Source organism: Cuculus canorus, chromosome 18 (assembly GCF_017976375.1).
Source record: "Cuculus canorus isolate bCucCan1 chromosome 18, bCucCan1.pri, whole genome shotgun sequence".
Taxonomy (NCBI): domain Eukaryota; kingdom Metazoa; phylum Chordata; class Aves; order Cuculiformes; family Cuculidae; genus Cuculus; species Cuculus canorus.
This window is the reverse complement of record NC_071418.1, coordinates 4,677,050-4,694,155: the sequence shown is the minus strand read 5'-3', so window position 1 is coordinate 4,694,155 and position 17,106 is coordinate 4,677,050. Positions and strand designations below refer to the sequence as shown.

The window sequence follows — 17,106 nt, the reverse complement described above, 5'->3', positions numbered from 1 at the left end:
GGAGAGTCAGGACAACCCTAGCAGGGGAGCACCTTGTCCAGCGTATTCCCACTAACTGCTTTTTTATTTTTATTCCAGGAACATTACAACATGCTCAATCAAAAAATAAACTACAAGTGGGACTTCGTTATCATGCAAGCCAAAGAGCAGTATAAGTGAGTTGACTTGCATTCCCTTGTTCGCTGGGGAGGGCGAGGGGGCAGAGCTTCGTTGTCTTGATATTTAAATTATGGTTTAAAAACATGAACTGCAGCTTCGAAATAACTTGTGAGTGCCCCTCAAGTTGCGAAACAAAGCTGCCTTTCCTATCAGCTGGGGGTTTCTCCGTTTAGCAAGGAAAATTCGTTCACTTCACACTTGGAGTGAAGGATTTCAGGCATTCTTAAGTGACTGGATGCCCACATGCAAAGCCTCGCCCTTGCCCACTGCACCTACGTTTCTCTCCCCACCCAGCATTTATCTGCCAAAGATGTGGAATCGGTGTGGTTTGTGAGAGCGACAGTGCAGGCGGGTTGGGTGCCTTTCCTGCCAACACAAATGCCTGCCTTTTTGCAAGTGGTTTTTGCACATGCGTAAGTGTGCAAGGGGAGGTTTAGATTTTGCACCTGATACGACTCCCCGAAGCAGCTGAGTTCTGATGCTGCAGCGTGGAATCCCTCGTTAGACACAGTTTCTTTTAGCTCAGGGTTTGAGGATCAGGCCACTGGATTTAGGACATGTTATTGGTCTGGTTCAATTATTGCTTGCACATGTCTCGCAGCTGAACCGAATGGCCTGAATCAAGAAGCAGTAAATATTCCCAGGAGGGATTTATGGAGAAAACTCTTAAGTGCCTACTTAGGCATCCAGCCAAAATTACTTGATTTTCAGAGCTGAATCCTTCAAATTCCCAAGAAAGTTAGTGAACGTGAGATGGGATTACTCCTTTGGAGATAGGATCTTTCCTAATTCTGTGGACTCCTTTTACCTTTTTTTAGCTCCTGGCATGGCAGGCACTGCCTCTCTGATCAGCAGTGCTTCTGTCTTCACTGGGATAGTAGCCAAGTCATCGGAATACAGCTCATCTGATAGTTGTCTCATTAAACACGAGACTGTTGTTCTTGTAAATTGAGGTCAGACTTTGGCTAAGAGATGCCAAATGCAGTTTTAAAGTTAGATACTGAGACTGTGTCTGAACTAGTAGATTAAACACGTCTGATGCTGTTTGATGGTGATGCTGGGGCAGACTGGTACATAACAGCCCGCATCCACCCTGTTAACCAAAGCATGGTGGCCAACATGCAAACAATCCTTTGGGAATGCTGCCTTGCCCGTGCTACGTCCCAGATTGTGCCCAGGACTTGTCTGGGAAAGTATTAGTTGGTCCAAGCCCAAACCATGCTGGTGCTTCTTTTATTTAATAAAAGAATTTGATTTGAGTTTTGAGTGCCTGGGAACTCTGTTTGGCCCCATTTCCAAATCATTTCTGTGAGAAATGCCCTCCTTTACTGTCAGACAGGAACAAGATGTGTCTGGGGTGTACCTCTGCGTGGCAGTTCTCAGATACTGCCTGGGGAAATCAGAGATGGATAAACAGGAGGCAGCAGGACTGACCACAAGTAGCGGGTTGTTGGCGTAAAACTCTACCAAAGGACTGTCTGTCTAATGAAAAGAGGATGTGTCTGCTCCCAGCTGAGCTCAGGATGATGATGATTTCTCAAAAGCTACAGTCATGTGTGGCCATGTGAACAGCATGATCTGCACTCCAGAATTAGCCAGGGTAAGATGTGGTCAGGAGACTGCATCAGAGCATCGCGCAGTCAGGCTGGGACCCACAGGGCAGGGGAGACTGGCGATGTGACTCCTTTCTCATCCTACTGATTTTAGGAGAGCAAAAGTAATTTAATCGCCTGATAAGAGTTAAATCCTGTTCTTGGCTTTGCAGGGCAGGAAAGGAACGAAAGAAGGCAGACAGGTACGCCCTGGACTGTCAGGAGAGAGCCTACTGGCTTGTGAACCGAACTCCTGTAAGTAGAGATTGTCGGCGTGTGGCTTTAGTGCCTTCGTGGTGCCCTCCCTGCAGCCACCTGGGACAAGACCCTGCGCGCTAAGGGCACGGCTGTGGGCATGGCCTCTGGGCTGGGCACCCTGGCGCTTCTCCTCAGGGAAGGGGGTGAGCCCAGGCATGCCCTGAGTGCGCACCTTTCTCCTTGGTTGCTCTTGAAGGTGCCAGGGAGGCAGGTCTGGCAGCCGCATGCAGAGGAGAGCCTTGCCAGATGCAGGGGGCAGAGCTTCCCTGGCACACTGCTGGCTGGGAGCTGCTGGCAGGGGAGCCCTTCAGGGCTTGGGAGTCTCCTCATGCATTTATATGAACCACAAGCTTGAAAACAAATGAGTTACAAAGCTATTTTCTTTTCCATAACAGCCTGGCGTGCTAGATGTCCTGGAGTATGGAGTAGACCGCGTAACGGATCCCAATGAAAATAAGGTAAACCAGGTGAGACAGGGTTGTTTTTTCTTTTGCACCTACTGAATTTGTTTGGAAGGAGCCAGACAACGTCCCTGGGATCGTGGTTTTCTGGGCACCGCAGGCTGAGCGAGTTAGCTCAGTTGTGACAGCCGAGTGGGCCAGAAGTTGAAGCTGCTCATTGTCTGGGGGGGTGGGGCTCTCAAAATAGGCTTTGGCAGCATCTTTTGGCTTGAAAATACTTTGTCAGCTTTCTTGCCACGCCAGTTAGTGTGAGTGTTTAGCTACAGGACATGTGTTCTCTGCTGGTGAAGCTGAATTAAGGAATTCTCTACCTCCAGATGCTTGTTGCTGCCTTTTTATTAGTGGTGAATGGAATGGGGGTGTGTGTAAAGGATCAGAGGAAAGATCCGGGTTTAAAATAAAATGACTGAATACCTCCAAAGGGTAATTTGTGGCGAGAAGATGGAGAAGTTGATGTGGTGGATAGGAGACACAGTATGTTGCCTGAGAATGCATATTGTATACCTAGACCATAAAGAAAAGGAATTAATGAACAGAGCTCGTGGAGACTGTAACTGGTTGGGACCGGTTCAAAGTCCGCAATAAGACAAATGCAGTCAATAGATGAGGAACTGGAGCTGCTCTTCTCTTTCTCCATCAGCCTTTTTAAGTGATCTTGCATTTGTGCACTTAATGGTGTTCATTTGGAAGTGAAGTCGAAGTGTTATGTTACTGTGAACACGCTCACTGTATTCCCACAACTTCTCATTTTTGTAACAGCCTTTAAACATCTCAACAGCCAGAGGCAGGATAATTGCTTTGGCCAACTGTGTTCCGTTACTATAGAGATTGAAAATGAGCACAATGTGGGGTTGAGGAGTATTTTATTTTATTCTTGTAAGCAGCAGTTGCTGAAAGCCTCTTTTATCTTAAAATAAGGAAAAGGAGTGGAGGAAAGGGAAAGGGATGGAAAAGAGGAGTAAGCCAACTTCTTGCTCACAGTTTTACAGCTGACACGGAAGGAGATGTTAGGTTTGCAAACCATCTGAAAGCCCGTGGCCACCTGCCAGCTGCTTGGTAGCACAGAAAGTAGTGAGCTGAGGGATCTCCGTTCAGTTCCCACCATGGACATAAGAGCGATGGTCAGTCCCTGCCGTCAGGAGAGAATCTGAGGAGGGCCTGAGCCAAGGGACACAGCTGGCGTGGATTCACTGCCTTTCTCCTTTATTCTGGTTTCTGCACTGTCTCCTCTCTGGAGGCTGAGCGGAGGTGGAAAGTTCTTCTTTCTCCTATTTTGCATTTGAAAGAGTGATTGACAGTAGATGAGATGGCCAAAAGCCCACATAGAGCCCCCTTTGGTCTAGCAGCTTGTTTTTATTTCTGCTTTCACCAACACCTGTGGCTCAGCAGCCGTTGGTAAGTGGAAGGGATGGCCCAAGCTGTGCTGGTAACTGCTGAGCTGGACGGTGCTTTGTTGGCTGTATCTCACCCCTGCTGAAAGCAGTGCAGAGTTTTATTGATATTTTCTGTGCGTTCTGCCTCTGCCAGAGGTGAAACAGCAATGAGTGCATGAATCCAGTGCCCATTTATTTGATTTGTGTCTTTGTTCCTGCTCAGTCTAACTTCACTTTGTTGGCCAATTAGCTGTCTTTTATCTTGACAGCTGAGAAAGAAAATATTCCCGGTGATAATTACTTTCTGACATCAGAATGACTTCTTTGAAGCTGACAGTGGCACCAACGTCTTTTTCACTTGCCTCAGACCCTTTGGGGGGGCTGCTCCCTCCCTAATTGATAGAATCCTCTGGGGATAAACAGGTGCTCAGCCAAACATCGCACTCCTTTGACAGAGACTTCTGTTACTGACCCATGGCATCCTCTCGGTTATAATGAGTTAGGAGTTGTGGTTACTGAAGGAGGTAGCCGGTCATTGAACAGCTAATTAAGGGATGCTTTAGCCTTTTGTTTCCTAGGTCTCAGGCTCCTGATTGAGCCTCACTGCTTAGAGAGTTACCAGGCAACTGCCAGAGCCTGCAGGTACACATTCAGCTTTTGCTTTCTTCAGTAACCAGAAAGTCTTTCTGAAAGTGCTTTAGCTCAGCCAAAAATCACTGTTTCTGGTTCAGGGGCTACTGAATGAAATGCTTTTGCTTCTTGTACACAGCAAATCAGGCACAGATGATCATTGCTGACCTTTACTTTCATAAGTCTGTGTCGGTTTGGCTGTCTGAGAAACAATTTCTGCTGTGCCCGTCACATCTTTTGAAATAACAGGGTCAGAAGCAGATAAAGAAGATAGGGGAAACTGGCAATTTGAACGAAACTGGGCGACTGGACTGTTACAGGTTTAATTTCCAGCTGCTGGGCTGGAAGCATCAGCACAGTGGAGTTGCCTGTTGAGATGGTCTTATGCAAGAGTCAGAGTTTGCCTCTGGCTGCAGGGCTTCCAGCTGGTTGGGTGTAGGGAAAGGCCACATCTGCACCCCACAAGAGCTGTTTGTGCGGAAGCAGGGCTGTGTGCATGTCGCAGCGCTGTTTGCCGCTGCGGTGTCAGGGAGGCTGTGCCCTCAGCTTTTAGCTCTGGCTGCAAGACGGGATGCTTTGAGGGAGGCCAAGCTGTGCAGGCGCTGCCCAGTGCCCAGCGGCTGGAGCTCTGCTCAGGATCCCCATGGTCATCCTCACAGCTGGCCAAGCTGTGCGTGGACAGAGAACCCTGCAGCATTCAGGCCAGAACGTGGGCGTGATTTGCAATGCCCTGGCCCAAAATGAGCTCTGGATAAGTGATCTGTGCTTGTTTTGCACTCCAAGCTCCATCTGGGCATACACACAAAAGCTGTTCTCCAGCTGTTTATGGCCTCTGTAAACACTGGATGGTGGCAAAAAACATACTGGCCATCTCCACAATGTGATTAGGAAGACCCACTCTGAGAGCAGAGGAGGTCCATGCGAATGTCCCAGCTCTTGTAGGAGCTCCTGGCTTCAGCCGTGTGGATCAGCTCTTGCGCAGGTCCTGGCTGGCTCCCAGCTGGGCTTCGCAGCCACTGCCTGCGTGTTTGGCGAATGCTGGGCTGGTGGCAGCAGGGTGTGACGAGGCCGTGTAGGCTGTGCAAGTGCTGCTCTGTGTCTTGGGGAGGAGGATGTTTAACAGCAAGCGACAGACTGAGGTTTCTCGCTAATTGCCATTTTGACTTAAAGCCTGCAGGGCTGGGAGCTTATCCGTGGTAATTGCGATAAGTCACTTGTTAAGGGCATTGCAAGATTAATCTCATTATAAAAAATTACCCTTTTGTTCCAAATATTATTTTCTTGCAAATGAGGGATGGTGGGTGGGTGACAGAGGGCACTTTGGCGTTGCTTCTGTCAGTAGCAGGGGTAGGGATGGGTGGGATGGAGGGACAACTGGCAGTGCTCGGTAGGACACAGAGGATTCAGGGTCCCTTGTAGCAGCAGTGAAGTTGGAAAGTGGTCACAGGAACACCGTAGGAGAAAGGGAAACGAAATGATGTGCAGCTCTGGGGTGAAATAGCTGAGATTCTTCTCAGTTACTGTGGATTTGAGAACTGGAAAGAGCTGAGCACAACCAGCACCTACAGCCCTCAATAGGGTGTTCAGCGCTGGGCTCCTCTCTGATTCTGCTCCAGTTCAGTGTGTGCCACTACTTTGTGATGCTCAGCCCTTCTCATGCCATAGCCCCCTTTTCTGTGCAAGCCTTGGCAAATCCCCTCCCCACCCTGGAAACCCCACCAAAGCCCCAGTCCAGAGTGCCAACCTCCACGCTCAGGCTGTGGTGGGAGGGGATCCTTGGTGTAGGAGGCACTTTCAAAAAGATCTTTCCCTATTTGCAGGCATGGCATTAGCTTTGATTTTTACTTGCCCACATATAATTTTTTCTGTAGTGATGGCAGTTTAATTCATGCCTTTCTTGCTCTGTGTAACATTTGACTTACTGGGTTCTTTTTTCTCTTTCCCACCAGCTGTTTGTCTCTTGTGTGTGTGGTGTGCTGCCTGCCTCTAAGACCCCTGTAGAAGATAATACAACTTTACTGCCATGCGAGCTGCCTTCAAGCCGTTGTGCCAGCATCCACCTCTCCTCACCCCACTGCACCACGGCACCCGCTTGACAAAACAGAGGAAGAAACGAGGGGCCTTTTGAAATCCTCTAGTAATTTTAACGTGTTGATTTTCCTAAAGTAAATACCCTCACCACATTTAAGTTCCATCAAATGGAACAGTTCAGTTGGCACTTGTAAACCTGATGGGGCCTTATTTGTAACTCAGGTTCCCCAAGGACACCGTGAACTCCTATTGTGCAGGATATAACTGGCCTGAAACAGAAGCAAAGCTCTTTAAAGAGGACACTTCTAGGACAGTAAATGCAGTGAGTTTCTCTGCACAAGCAGCTGGTTTTTTTGCCTTCCATTTCTACAGTCTGTCTGAAACAACGATGACACTGTAGAAAAGGGGGGGGGAAGAAACGGTGCCTACATGGAAGCTGGCCTGGCATCAAGGGTACAGCTACAGGGTGAAAAGCTGTAGTCCACGTGTCCTCCATCATTTATGAGATGTCCCAGGCGGCTTTGAATCAGCAAGGGAGGCTGTAAGGCCCTGTGGCCAATGACCCTGTTGTCCAAGAACATTTTACTCTCCCCAATGTGTCCCTTACCCCCGCACACACTGTTCCTTGTGTGCCACTAGCAGAGCATCGCTGCTGGTGCAGCTCCTGTTTGCTTTCCTGTTTGTCCCCGCTGAGATTATGTGCACTGTAGTCATTCAAAGCCGGTTATGGTATTTGCAACAGAAAAAGCTTCCTCCCTTTGCAAGTCCACAGTGAGAATTTCTGTTAGTACTACAGTGGCCAGGCTGGATTTGTGTTAGGATCACATGGGTGGCTTCATGGTAGTGCTGTACAGATTGGCTGATCTGCTGCATATCCGCTTCTTCCTGCTGAAATGGTGAGTGTGCCCTCTCAAAACCAGCCAAGCTTCAGCAAAACGTGCCTGTTTTTCTCCCTGGTGAGCTAGCGATGATGGTTAAAATGCAAAAGCAGATCTGCACCGGTGTCCCCACAATGGTCCCTTCTCAAAGCAGCCCCAGGAGAGCATTTTGCCTTTCCCGAAACAGGGGCAGCTCAGGGTACAGGTTCTCTGGTGAGAAGATGGGAGAAGCAGGTTGCCTGTGGTATTCGATACCAGATGCTTCATCCCTCATCGCTCACAAACGGCACTTTGCCAAGGCGCTCCGCAGAGCGGTGTCTGCCACGGGGTTGGTTTGACAAGAAGAATTCTGGAATGCAGATCTTGTTGGCTAAAATGAGAGATGAAGAACTGAAACATTGCATAAGCCTTTAAAGGCTTGCTGGGAGCATCCCTGACTTAGCCTGTCTCTCCTTCTCCCTCCTCAAGTTTATTTCTCACAAAGTAACTGTGCTTCAAAGGAAACTGGGAATAAACACCCTGCAGTTAATTTCTTGCCTTCAATTGCTTGCTCATTTGTGGATGACATGTAACATAGTCTGAGTTATTCAAATCACAACGTAAGCACCCTTTGCACAGCAGATACTGCTTCTGAGGCTTTTAATTGTGGTGTTTATATTTTGCAATGTGTTGGTTCCTGTCTCCTTTAGCTAATATTGAATGATCTAATCTGTGTCTCGTAAATGAATCTATTTTAGCTCCATTAGAATAACCCCTTAATTGAAGGCACGCAGGCAGCCTGTGTTGGAAGAAGCAGTGCTAAACAGTAAATACAGCTAGTGGAACGATTTACAGGGTATGGATGCTCTTAGCTTTGATGATACCCTGATTAGCTGAGCTGCTGTGTTTGATTTTAATTGTAATGAGAATTAATTGGAGAGTGCTGCACAACAGGAGCCCTACAACGGTGTTTTCATGTCCCAGAAAAGACAAGTGAAAGCACCCATGCCAGTTTAATGATTTTTATTTCTTTATTTTACAGAAAAAAACTATGGATGTTTATAGGAGAGAGGTAAGTGCTCCTTCCCTCGCTTCTAGGTGTTCATCTTGTATGTTTTTCTTACATCAGTGTTGCTTGGAGGCCCAAAGCTGCCTTTGCAAGGGATGAGCTGTTTTAAAAGCTTCTGGGTCTGACTGGCTGAGCCTCTGCCCTGTGGAGCTTTTGGTCAGTGTGTTTTCAGGACGTTTCCTGCCTCTGCACCTCCCCGTGCAGGCAGCCAGCAGCTCTCCCAGTGACGGGAAGGCTCAAGCAAGGACAGACAACAGGGCTAAAATCTAATAGATCAAAATTGGTGGTGGAGAAATCATAGGAGATACATTCTGTGGCGCCAGTGTAACAGACATCCAAGGATCAATGGTAATTACATGCTAAATCATCCAGACCATTTGTAGGTGCCTAGAATGGTAGCTATTAACCAATTTTTGTATAGCATGGGAGTGCTTTTTAATTACTTGCACATTGCAAAATGCTCTTCTGACGCTTGCAATAAGCTCAGTGAAAACAGCTGATTTACTGAGACAGTTTAGGGATGCTGTGATTCTTTGGACACCCAATAAGTAAGGAAGAAGCATTCCCTGTTGTAGTTAGCCTCATTCCCTGGGAGAGAGCATGTTTGAGTTCAGATAGAGATGGCCTTGTCTTCACGTCTCTGTGCTCCTAACCATGGATGTGTCTGATCCCTCTCAGATCATGTACTATCAGCAGTCCATCATGAAGTCCAGAGTGAAATCTTCTGTCTCTCTTGGAGGGTAAGTCCTGATTGCTTTCTGTCCGCACATTAATTAGTTTTCAGCGCTCATCTCCTGGTGAGATGATTAAGCTATCTGCTCTGGCAGCAAGTGACTCAGTCAGAGAATGGATGTGGCGGCCACACAGAGTGTTGTTCGTGCTGTCAGGGCTGTGTATTGCCTGTGCCAAGAGGCAGAAGGCAGACGAGGGGTCAGAGTCCCAGTGATGATGAAGAGTTTCCCTTGGAGCTAAGGAGAACTTTGCAATGAGTGTCTGTAGAGCAGCACCTGCCTCTTGGTTGAGATTCCCTCTGAAATCAAGAGATGTTCAGACTGGTCAGGACTCGACTATGGTTCTTGGGACCCAGCTCCGCAGCCCTGAAAAGCAGCTGTGTGGAGGCTGCCTTGCATGAATGCAGCAGTTTGTCTGTCATGTGGCTGTTCCTGTGTGGAATGAATAAGCAGCAGGGACAGACTGACCCTCCTGTCCCTGAGCCCCCATCCGCTGGGCTAGATTCAGCCCCAGTGAGCGATCTGGCTTGTGTAGTGATGCAGAGCTGGGGAAGTCTCTGGTTATTCTGTATGATGAAGGAACACACATCTCTCCTTGAAAGTCCAACCTATTAACTAGCAATTTGTCTCAGTGGGAGTCTTTCCTGATTGGATTCTAACGTGCCAGCCTGTTGCCTAAAGGTGCAGTCCGTGCCACCTCTCTGTTTTACATAGTCATTGCCACCCAGAGATTCATATTGAATCTGAGATAAACAGGGTGCTCCGGCCTGTTCCCTGCGAGAAACCAGTTGTGGATGAATGAAATGGGAGGATGAGTCTGGGAAGCAGTGCTTTCTTCTGAGAACCGCAACTTGCAAGGCACTAGCAGAGCTGCTTCTTTCATCTTCGCTGACTCCCAAGTCACTTGAAACTCTCCTGCCTCAGTTTTCCAAACGGTGAGCTGGAGACACTTGACTACCTTCCAGAAATTTTGTGGTGCTTAAGTTTGGTAATGCAGCTTTTCACCTGCTAGTCCTTATCTTCTGGTGTATAATGCCTGTCACCTCGATCAAAAAATCCTCAGGAAATTTGGATCTCCGTCTCAGCTGCAGGATTGGGTCCACATCAAATTATTATTGATGAGCGTAAGAGCAGCAACTACATAGCGTGCGTGTATCAGAGCGTTGCATTGATTTAGGAGGAGCTGCAAAGCGCTAATCGTTAAAAGGACAGAGCAACGTTACCTGAGTTGACAGGTTTAGATTTGTAGCTTGATTAAAATATATGGATTGGAGGGAATTATGCAGGTGCTGAATGCTTTGGCATTTCCAATGAGAAGGTAGGATCGAGCACTTCTGTTCCAAGCCTGTGGTATGCTTTGTGCAGTACCGTCGTATAATTGCAGGAGCTGTGCCAAGGGGACTGTTAGCAATGGGCCCTTGGACAGTGCACTCCCAGCTTTGAGCACATGAAAGCAGTTTGGCCTGGAAGGGAGGAGAAAGCTAAAATTCCAGGACATTAGTGAAATCGGTTGTAATTAGAAGTCTGGCCGACTTAGGAGGTAGGAGAAGTGTTTGTCTGGTTCCTGCTAGGATAGAGACATTTTTTTCTTTGTGCCAAGCCCTCAGCCTCGTTTACAGAGGAATGAGCTGTGCGGTAGGTGAGCGGAGGAAAGGAGAAGCCAGGATGTGTCCTCAGAACTCTTTCGTCTCTCCAGGAGCTCCATGTGCTCTCCCAAGCCCCGTGGGACGGCTGCAGAGAACCCACCCTGAGAGGATACAGTGCTTGCTTTCCTCTTCTCTGGCACTTCCCTCTCTGTAATGTGTGGGACAAAATAGGATCAGACAGAGACAGAAGCCATTTGGGGGCTTAGAACCACTTCCTTGAAGTGAAGAGGCAAAAGGAAGTGATGGAAAAGAGTCTTGTATCTCCCAGTGCTTGAGTGGGCAAAATCACGGCTTTGAAAGACAACCTGGAGATGACGGTTTGGGAAATGGAAAAGATTAGCTGAGCCAATGGAACGGTTTCTCCAGTAAGGCAGGGACCGCTTTCCAGATCCCTGTGCTGATAGGGCACCTCTTAGGATCTATAGTCTGTGCATCTGCGTCCCTGCCCATGGCATGGGGTTGGAACTGGATGATCTTTAAGGTCCCTTCCAACCCAAACCATTCTAGGTTTCTGTGATTTATTTGGTTGTAACAGAGCTGGATGCAATTGTACTTGCAAATTAATATTTTGATTTTGTTGGGTTTGCTTGCAGGCTTGTGAAGTACTCCGAACAGTTCCTCTCCAACGATCCTCTGCTGTCTGGATGCCTTCCCAGTAACCCTTGGATAACAGATGACCCTGAGTTCTGGGATCTCAATGCAAAACTGTATGTATTATATCTCTGGCCTGCTTGTGGTTTACGCTGACCTTGATGCTGATAGACATCAAAAATAAAAGGAAACCATTGATTTCATCATGATATCTGGTCTCCGATCATGAGCAGGAAGCATTCCCTTTCTGACATAGCTTGTCCATGCTGAAGAAACTGTCTCTTGGAAATACTGCATGCTGAGATTCCAGTATTATCTTTTTCAAGTGGAGCCTTCCTTAATATTATACAAATTCCAGAGCTGATGATGGGAGTATGCCCTCAGCCCCCACTGAGTGGGTCTAATCCTCCCCTTGGATGAGTGAAGTCCGCTTCTACCAACACAGGAATGCAATATGACCAGTTATTCTCAGGTATAGCCGTTGGTGTAGCGTTAACCTTGCTAACGGTGCTGCCAGTAGTGTAGCAATTCAGGGTTCAGCTACTGGTCCTTGATCTCAGGATGCTTTCTTAGGAGAGAGTTTGGAGGCACGTACTGGTGGTCCATCCTTTCTCTGAGGTCTCCCTTGGTTTTCCATTCAGATAGTATTTGCTAATTATTCAGTGACATCTCTAGGCTTGAAGCGTACAACTTATTACTGGTTCTCATTTGAGACCGGCAATCCCGTTAGAGTGCTAATATCCCGTTAGACAGCCCCAAAAGGTTCACAGAATGCCCTTACGAGAAGCAAAGCTTTGGGCAACAACCAGTCCCTCTTCCAGAATGAGATAAATCCTGATCCCACTGTATACAAAGTTGTTTAATTACAGTTTACTTAGTGGGCTGACTTCAGCTCATTACAGCATTCTGGAAAACACAGAGCGCTGAGAAGTCTCTTGGCATTCCAGCAAAGGGCATTTTGGATTTAATTAATCTGCCAATTAGAATGGCCACATCAAATGGCCGTGCTGTTTTTTTTGCATCCTGTGCAGAGTGGAAATCCCCACCAGAATGCGTGTGGAGAGATGGGCCTTCAATTTCAGTGAGCTGATTCGGGACCCGAAAGGTCGGCAGAACTTCCAACTCTTCCTGAAGAAGGAGTTCAGCGGTGAGTCTGTTGCATCTCTGTCTTTGTCCCTGCCTGGGTCACAGCTGAGGCAGAGCAGTGGTGGAAACCCATGCCTTTGCAGTAGGTGCTGGGAGCTGAGACAGGGACAAAGTCACAAAGTAAAGGCAGTAGAAGTCACTTTGGAGGTGATGGCTGTGCAGCCAGCGCATGCAATACCATCTAGTGGCACAGGACACAAAATACAGCCCAGGACACTCCCTGTGCAGGGGGAACCACTTGTAGGCGAGCTGGAACTGCCTGGGTTCACACGCTCTTAGAGGTGTCATTTGTCCCTGAGCACAGAATAGGGGAAAGCTGTTTTCTTCCTTCAGTCCCAAGAGGATTTTCAAGGTGGCTGTGAGAACTTTTTTCAAGGGGCTGGAGAACAAGTCTTACGAGGAGCGGCTGAGAGAGCTGGGGTTGTTTAGCCTGGAGAAGAGGAGGCTGAGGGGAGACCTTATTGTTCTCTACAACTACCTGAAAGGAGGTTATGGAGAGGAGGGAGCTGGGCTCTCCTCCCAAGTGACTGAGGACAGGACAAGGGGGAATGGATTCAAGCTGCGCCAGGGGAGGGTCAGGCTGGATATCAGGAAAAAATTCTTCACAGAAAGAGTCATGGGGCACTGGAACAACAGGGAGGGGGTTGAGTCGCCTTCCCTGGAGGTGTTTAAGGGACGGGTGGATGAAGTGCTGAGGGACATGGTTTAAGGGAGTGTTAGGAATGGTTGGACTCGATGATCCAGTGGGTCCTTTCCAACCTGGTAATTCTATGATTCTATGAACTGAAGAGACTGAATTGGGGCCGAAGTGTGTTGAGTCAAACAAATTCCATTTAGGGGTTAATAAATGGGATTGCGTTTTCCTCAGTCTCGGTCTGTTGACTGAGTCCTTGTTAATACAGGAGAGAACCTGAGTTTCTGGGAAGCCTGTGAGGATCTCAAGTATGGAGACCAGTCCAAGGTCAAAGAAAAAGCAGAAGAAATTTACAAGTGAGTGTGATAATTTTACATTCTTAAACTCTTTGTACATGAGTCCCATCACCTTCTTCCATGCTGTTGTTCTCCAAATTATTTGTTCCTGAAACTTTTCTTTGTAAGCTATCATCAAATGTCCTATGTCCCCATGCAGGAGAAGAGCTTTTGAAGATGAAAGCGCAAGTATTGAGAGATATTGGAGAGGAGATTGACTGCCCAAGCTCAGGACAGCAAATTGTAGTGGGGAGCCAAGGGACTTCTCCTTTCATGCACAGGCAGAGGAAACTCCACAAATTCTCTGGTTGTTAATGGCACTGTTGATCCCTTTTCCTTGCAGGCTTTTCCTGGCTCCAGGAGCAAGGCGCTGGATTAACATTGATGGCACAACGATGGGCATAACCGTCAGAGGCCTCAAGCACCCTCATCGTTATGTTTTAGATGCTGCTCAGACCCACATTTACATGCTGATGAAAAAGGTTTGTTATTTGTTTCCAAAGCCTTAGGGGGATTCCGGTTCTCTGGGCTTTTCCCTGTCTTTGTGTGCTATCAGCTGTCACTTTCAAGTGTTTGACAATCCCTCTAATTTGCTGACTTAAGCAAGCACTGGGTCTGGCCTTTGTATTTTGCTGCTTCTTCCCTTGAAGGCAGCCTTGTCCCCAAGGTGAAGGAGGTTAAGTGTCTGCTGGAAGTCCTACTTTCAAATACCAGCTCGGTCACCAGCTCATTAACAAATCTTTAACCTCACTCAGTACCACTTCCTGTGCCACATCAGGTATCCCTGTGGTGTGATGCTTGGACTTCAGCAGTGGATGGGAAAGGTAATAGCAATTGTGATATAGCTGCATGAGTTTTGTACCAAAAGCATAACCAGACATGGCCCATTTCAGCTTTTACCGGGTTTTTCCTACGTTTTTCTGTGGTTATGTTGATGGATACCGGTTTTTAGGTCTGACTGTTGCAGCAGACTGTGTGCTGATGTCGGTGTACAGTATGTCCTGGTTTTCATTCATGGTGACCACAAATAACCTGTAACTCCTCCTTATGAATGCTACAAAATGCACTTGGCAGGAAGGAGCATTATGGGCCAGAGCAGCAGCTGATGCGCGTTGATGCTGAAAGCAGCAGAATTACACTGATTTTTGCCAGTTGCTGAAAAGTTTGGCTCCAAAAACATGAGCATTTCACCCTGCAGTGACTGTGAGACACTACGGGTCTGGGCTAAGCTCAGTTCACTCTTTTAGTCTGGATCTTACCTGGGAAGCTTTAGTGTGAGATGGAAAATCGTGGGAATTTTGCACCAAGATGAAAGGGTATTGGTTTAATAGCTGCATTTGCCTGAAAGATGCAAAGTCCCCTGGGCTGCTGAGGGAGATTATCCTGTTCCCAGCCTCCCTGGCTCCTGAGCAGCTGTATTTGGTGGTGATTTTAATAAGGGTGTTTGCAGCCCATAACTACCAGTTTCTCTTCTTTGCTCCTAGTAGGACTCCTATGGTCGCTATTTAAAGTCTCCAATATACAAGGAAATGCTGGCCAAGGCTGTTGTGCCACAAGAGACCGTCAAAAAAAGGCAAGTGAAACTGAATCTAATTGTGGGGTTTGTTTTTCTTGTAGGAAGGGTAGAAAAAGCCTGAGTTGCAGCAAAATTACTATGATTTAGGTGTTTGCTTAATTAAATAAAGTTTTTCACTATGAAGATGCCTTGCTTTGAGACTGGCGATGCTGTTTATTTGGGAGCCGTTTGGAAGCGGCTTGCGTGCAGTCGCAATCGACTTGTCTGTCGGGTCTGTTTAAAAAGGCTGTGCTTGTTGAATTAATCCCAAAAAGAGAGATAACAGGGCACGGGGAAAACTCCTGCCCACAAAACATTGGCTGCCAGAGGTGACACAGAGCCACTGCAGTGTCCTCCAAGGGCTCTGCTCAGGACAGAGACGCTTAACCCTTGGTGAAGGGAAGGTGACAGGCAGCCATGTGAGAACAAACTGCACCTTACTTGTGAGTGACTGCTGCCACAAGGTAGATGGCCTGAGAAGAGGCAGCCTTGAAATGGCTTTTTCCCAACCACGGTAAAGGCTGTACAGCAAATTTAGGCCACTTGAACTGCAGTTGCATCTTAAAGATGAGTGTGCAAGGTCAGAGCTGGGCTGGGTGGTGCACTTCTTTCTCTGTTCCTCTTCCACTCGTCAACCTAGCAAGCAAGAAAGAGGAATCATGGACTTTCACACTGCTGTTTCATCTAAAACCTATTTCAAGTCAGTGGAAAAACCCCTCCTGCTGACTTGCCCAGGGTTTGGTTAGTTTTTCCCTGAGCCACCCATCACAAGGTCGCTGGCAGATGCCAGTTGATCGTGGTGACTACCTTCGTGTTTGCCAGTGCTTTTTCTGGGCACTCAATACTCAGCATTCTGGTTAAACTAAAGAGCTGGTACCTCATCCAGAGATAGTTTAACTCTTCTTTCGACTGCTGCTGGTAATGGCTTTGCTGAAGCAGGTAGTGGGTGGTTTTTTTGGCTTATCACAGCCACCAGAAACACCCAAAATGGTCCTTATCTTGATCTCACTGAGGACACTAGAAAAAATTCCACAGACAGCATTTGTTTGGCTTCACACTGAGCGTTAGATGTGCAAACACAACAAAAGGAGTAATGTACTTGCCATCTCCTGGCCTTGGAGTCCCTTGCAAGGATGAGGAACAGGACTGCCGTTACATTTTTAGCAGTTCTGTAGCCGATGTGTGGCACTGAGTCACCGAGTCCTGCTTTAAACCAGCTCGTCCGCATTGGCACTACTTTGATATTGTGGAGATGACAGTGGCATGTTCGTCTCTGTGTCTGAGCTTGCCCTCCTGGTAGGTTTTCTTACCAGAGGTGAGGTTTTGGTGCCCTTCTAAGTTTCGGTAACACCCTGTTTCTTTCTCCCTCTCTCTGCCCAGCTCTGGTTTCCCATTCGGACGCCGTCACCTCCGCTCCAGCCCCAGCCCTGTCATCCTGAGGCAGCAGGAGGAAGAGGCCAAAGCCAGAGAAGCTGCCACGACCGTGGACATCACGCAGGTCATGAGCAAGCTGGATCGCAGGAGCCAGCTCAAGCAGGAACCTCCCAAGTAGGCTCTGAGCCCCACAGAGCGCAGTGCAGGGAAAGTACAAGCTGAGGCTGGTGTTGAGCTTCGTCTCCCCTTCCTGAAGGTGTCAGTGCTGCTTTAGCTTTCCCAGGTTGGCTCTGCCAGCAGCCTGCTTCCTGCATGTTGCCATGGCTTCTGGAGCAGCAGATGTCACTTCCCAGGCATGTCAGGCATGGGAGCGCTGCTGGAGCCAGGCTGCTGGCTGTGCCACACTCCGTGTGCAGGGCCCCAGCTCCCTCCCTGCACGCCTTGGAGCAGCGATTCCTTCTGGCTGCTCCAAGCCCACCTGAAGGTTGGGCATACCAGCCACCTCTCCCTACCTTCTGCTCCTCCAGGAGATGGGATGGCACAAGGCAGAGTTAAGTTTTGCCACCCTAGATCTTTGGGTTCAAATCAGCCTTCCTTGAAGCAGAGGTGACCAACCCCGCAGGGAGCAGGGTGAGGTGCTCCACCTCAGAGCACGTCCATGCTG

The 17,106-nt window shown here is 48.1% G+C and overlaps 1 protein-coding gene across 4 annotated transcripts in view; it reads left to right on the top strand.

The window, feature by feature from the left end:
• The window catches only part of RGS9 (regulator of G protein signaling 9), an 83,932-nt gene that overhangs the window by 11,107 nt on the left and 55,719 nt on the right, over positions 1 to 17,106 (top strand). For all 4 annotated transcript variants that reach the window (XM_054083132.1, XM_054083129.1, XM_054083130.1 and 1 more), the window contains exons 7-17: positions 79 to 155; positions 1,925 to 2,006; positions 2,405 to 2,467; positions 8,404 to 8,433; positions 9,109 to 9,170; positions 11,401 to 11,514; positions 12,430 to 12,545; positions 13,447 to 13,534; positions 13,857 to 13,995; positions 15,001 to 15,086; positions 16,449 to 16,566. In XM_054083132.1, the coding sequence (XP_053939107.1) occupies positions 79 to 155; positions 1,925 to 2,006; positions 2,405 to 2,467; positions 8,404 to 8,433; positions 9,109 to 9,170; positions 11,401 to 11,514; positions 12,430 to 12,545; positions 13,447 to 13,534; positions 13,857 to 13,995; positions 15,001 to 15,086; positions 16,449 to 16,566 (975 nt within the window). The remainder of the gene's footprint in view (positions 1 to 78; positions 156 to 1,924; positions 2,007 to 2,404; positions 2,468 to 8,403; positions 8,434 to 9,108; positions 9,171 to 11,400; positions 11,515 to 12,429; positions 12,546 to 13,446; positions 13,535 to 13,856; positions 13,996 to 15,000; positions 15,087 to 16,448; positions 16,567 to 17,106) is intronic.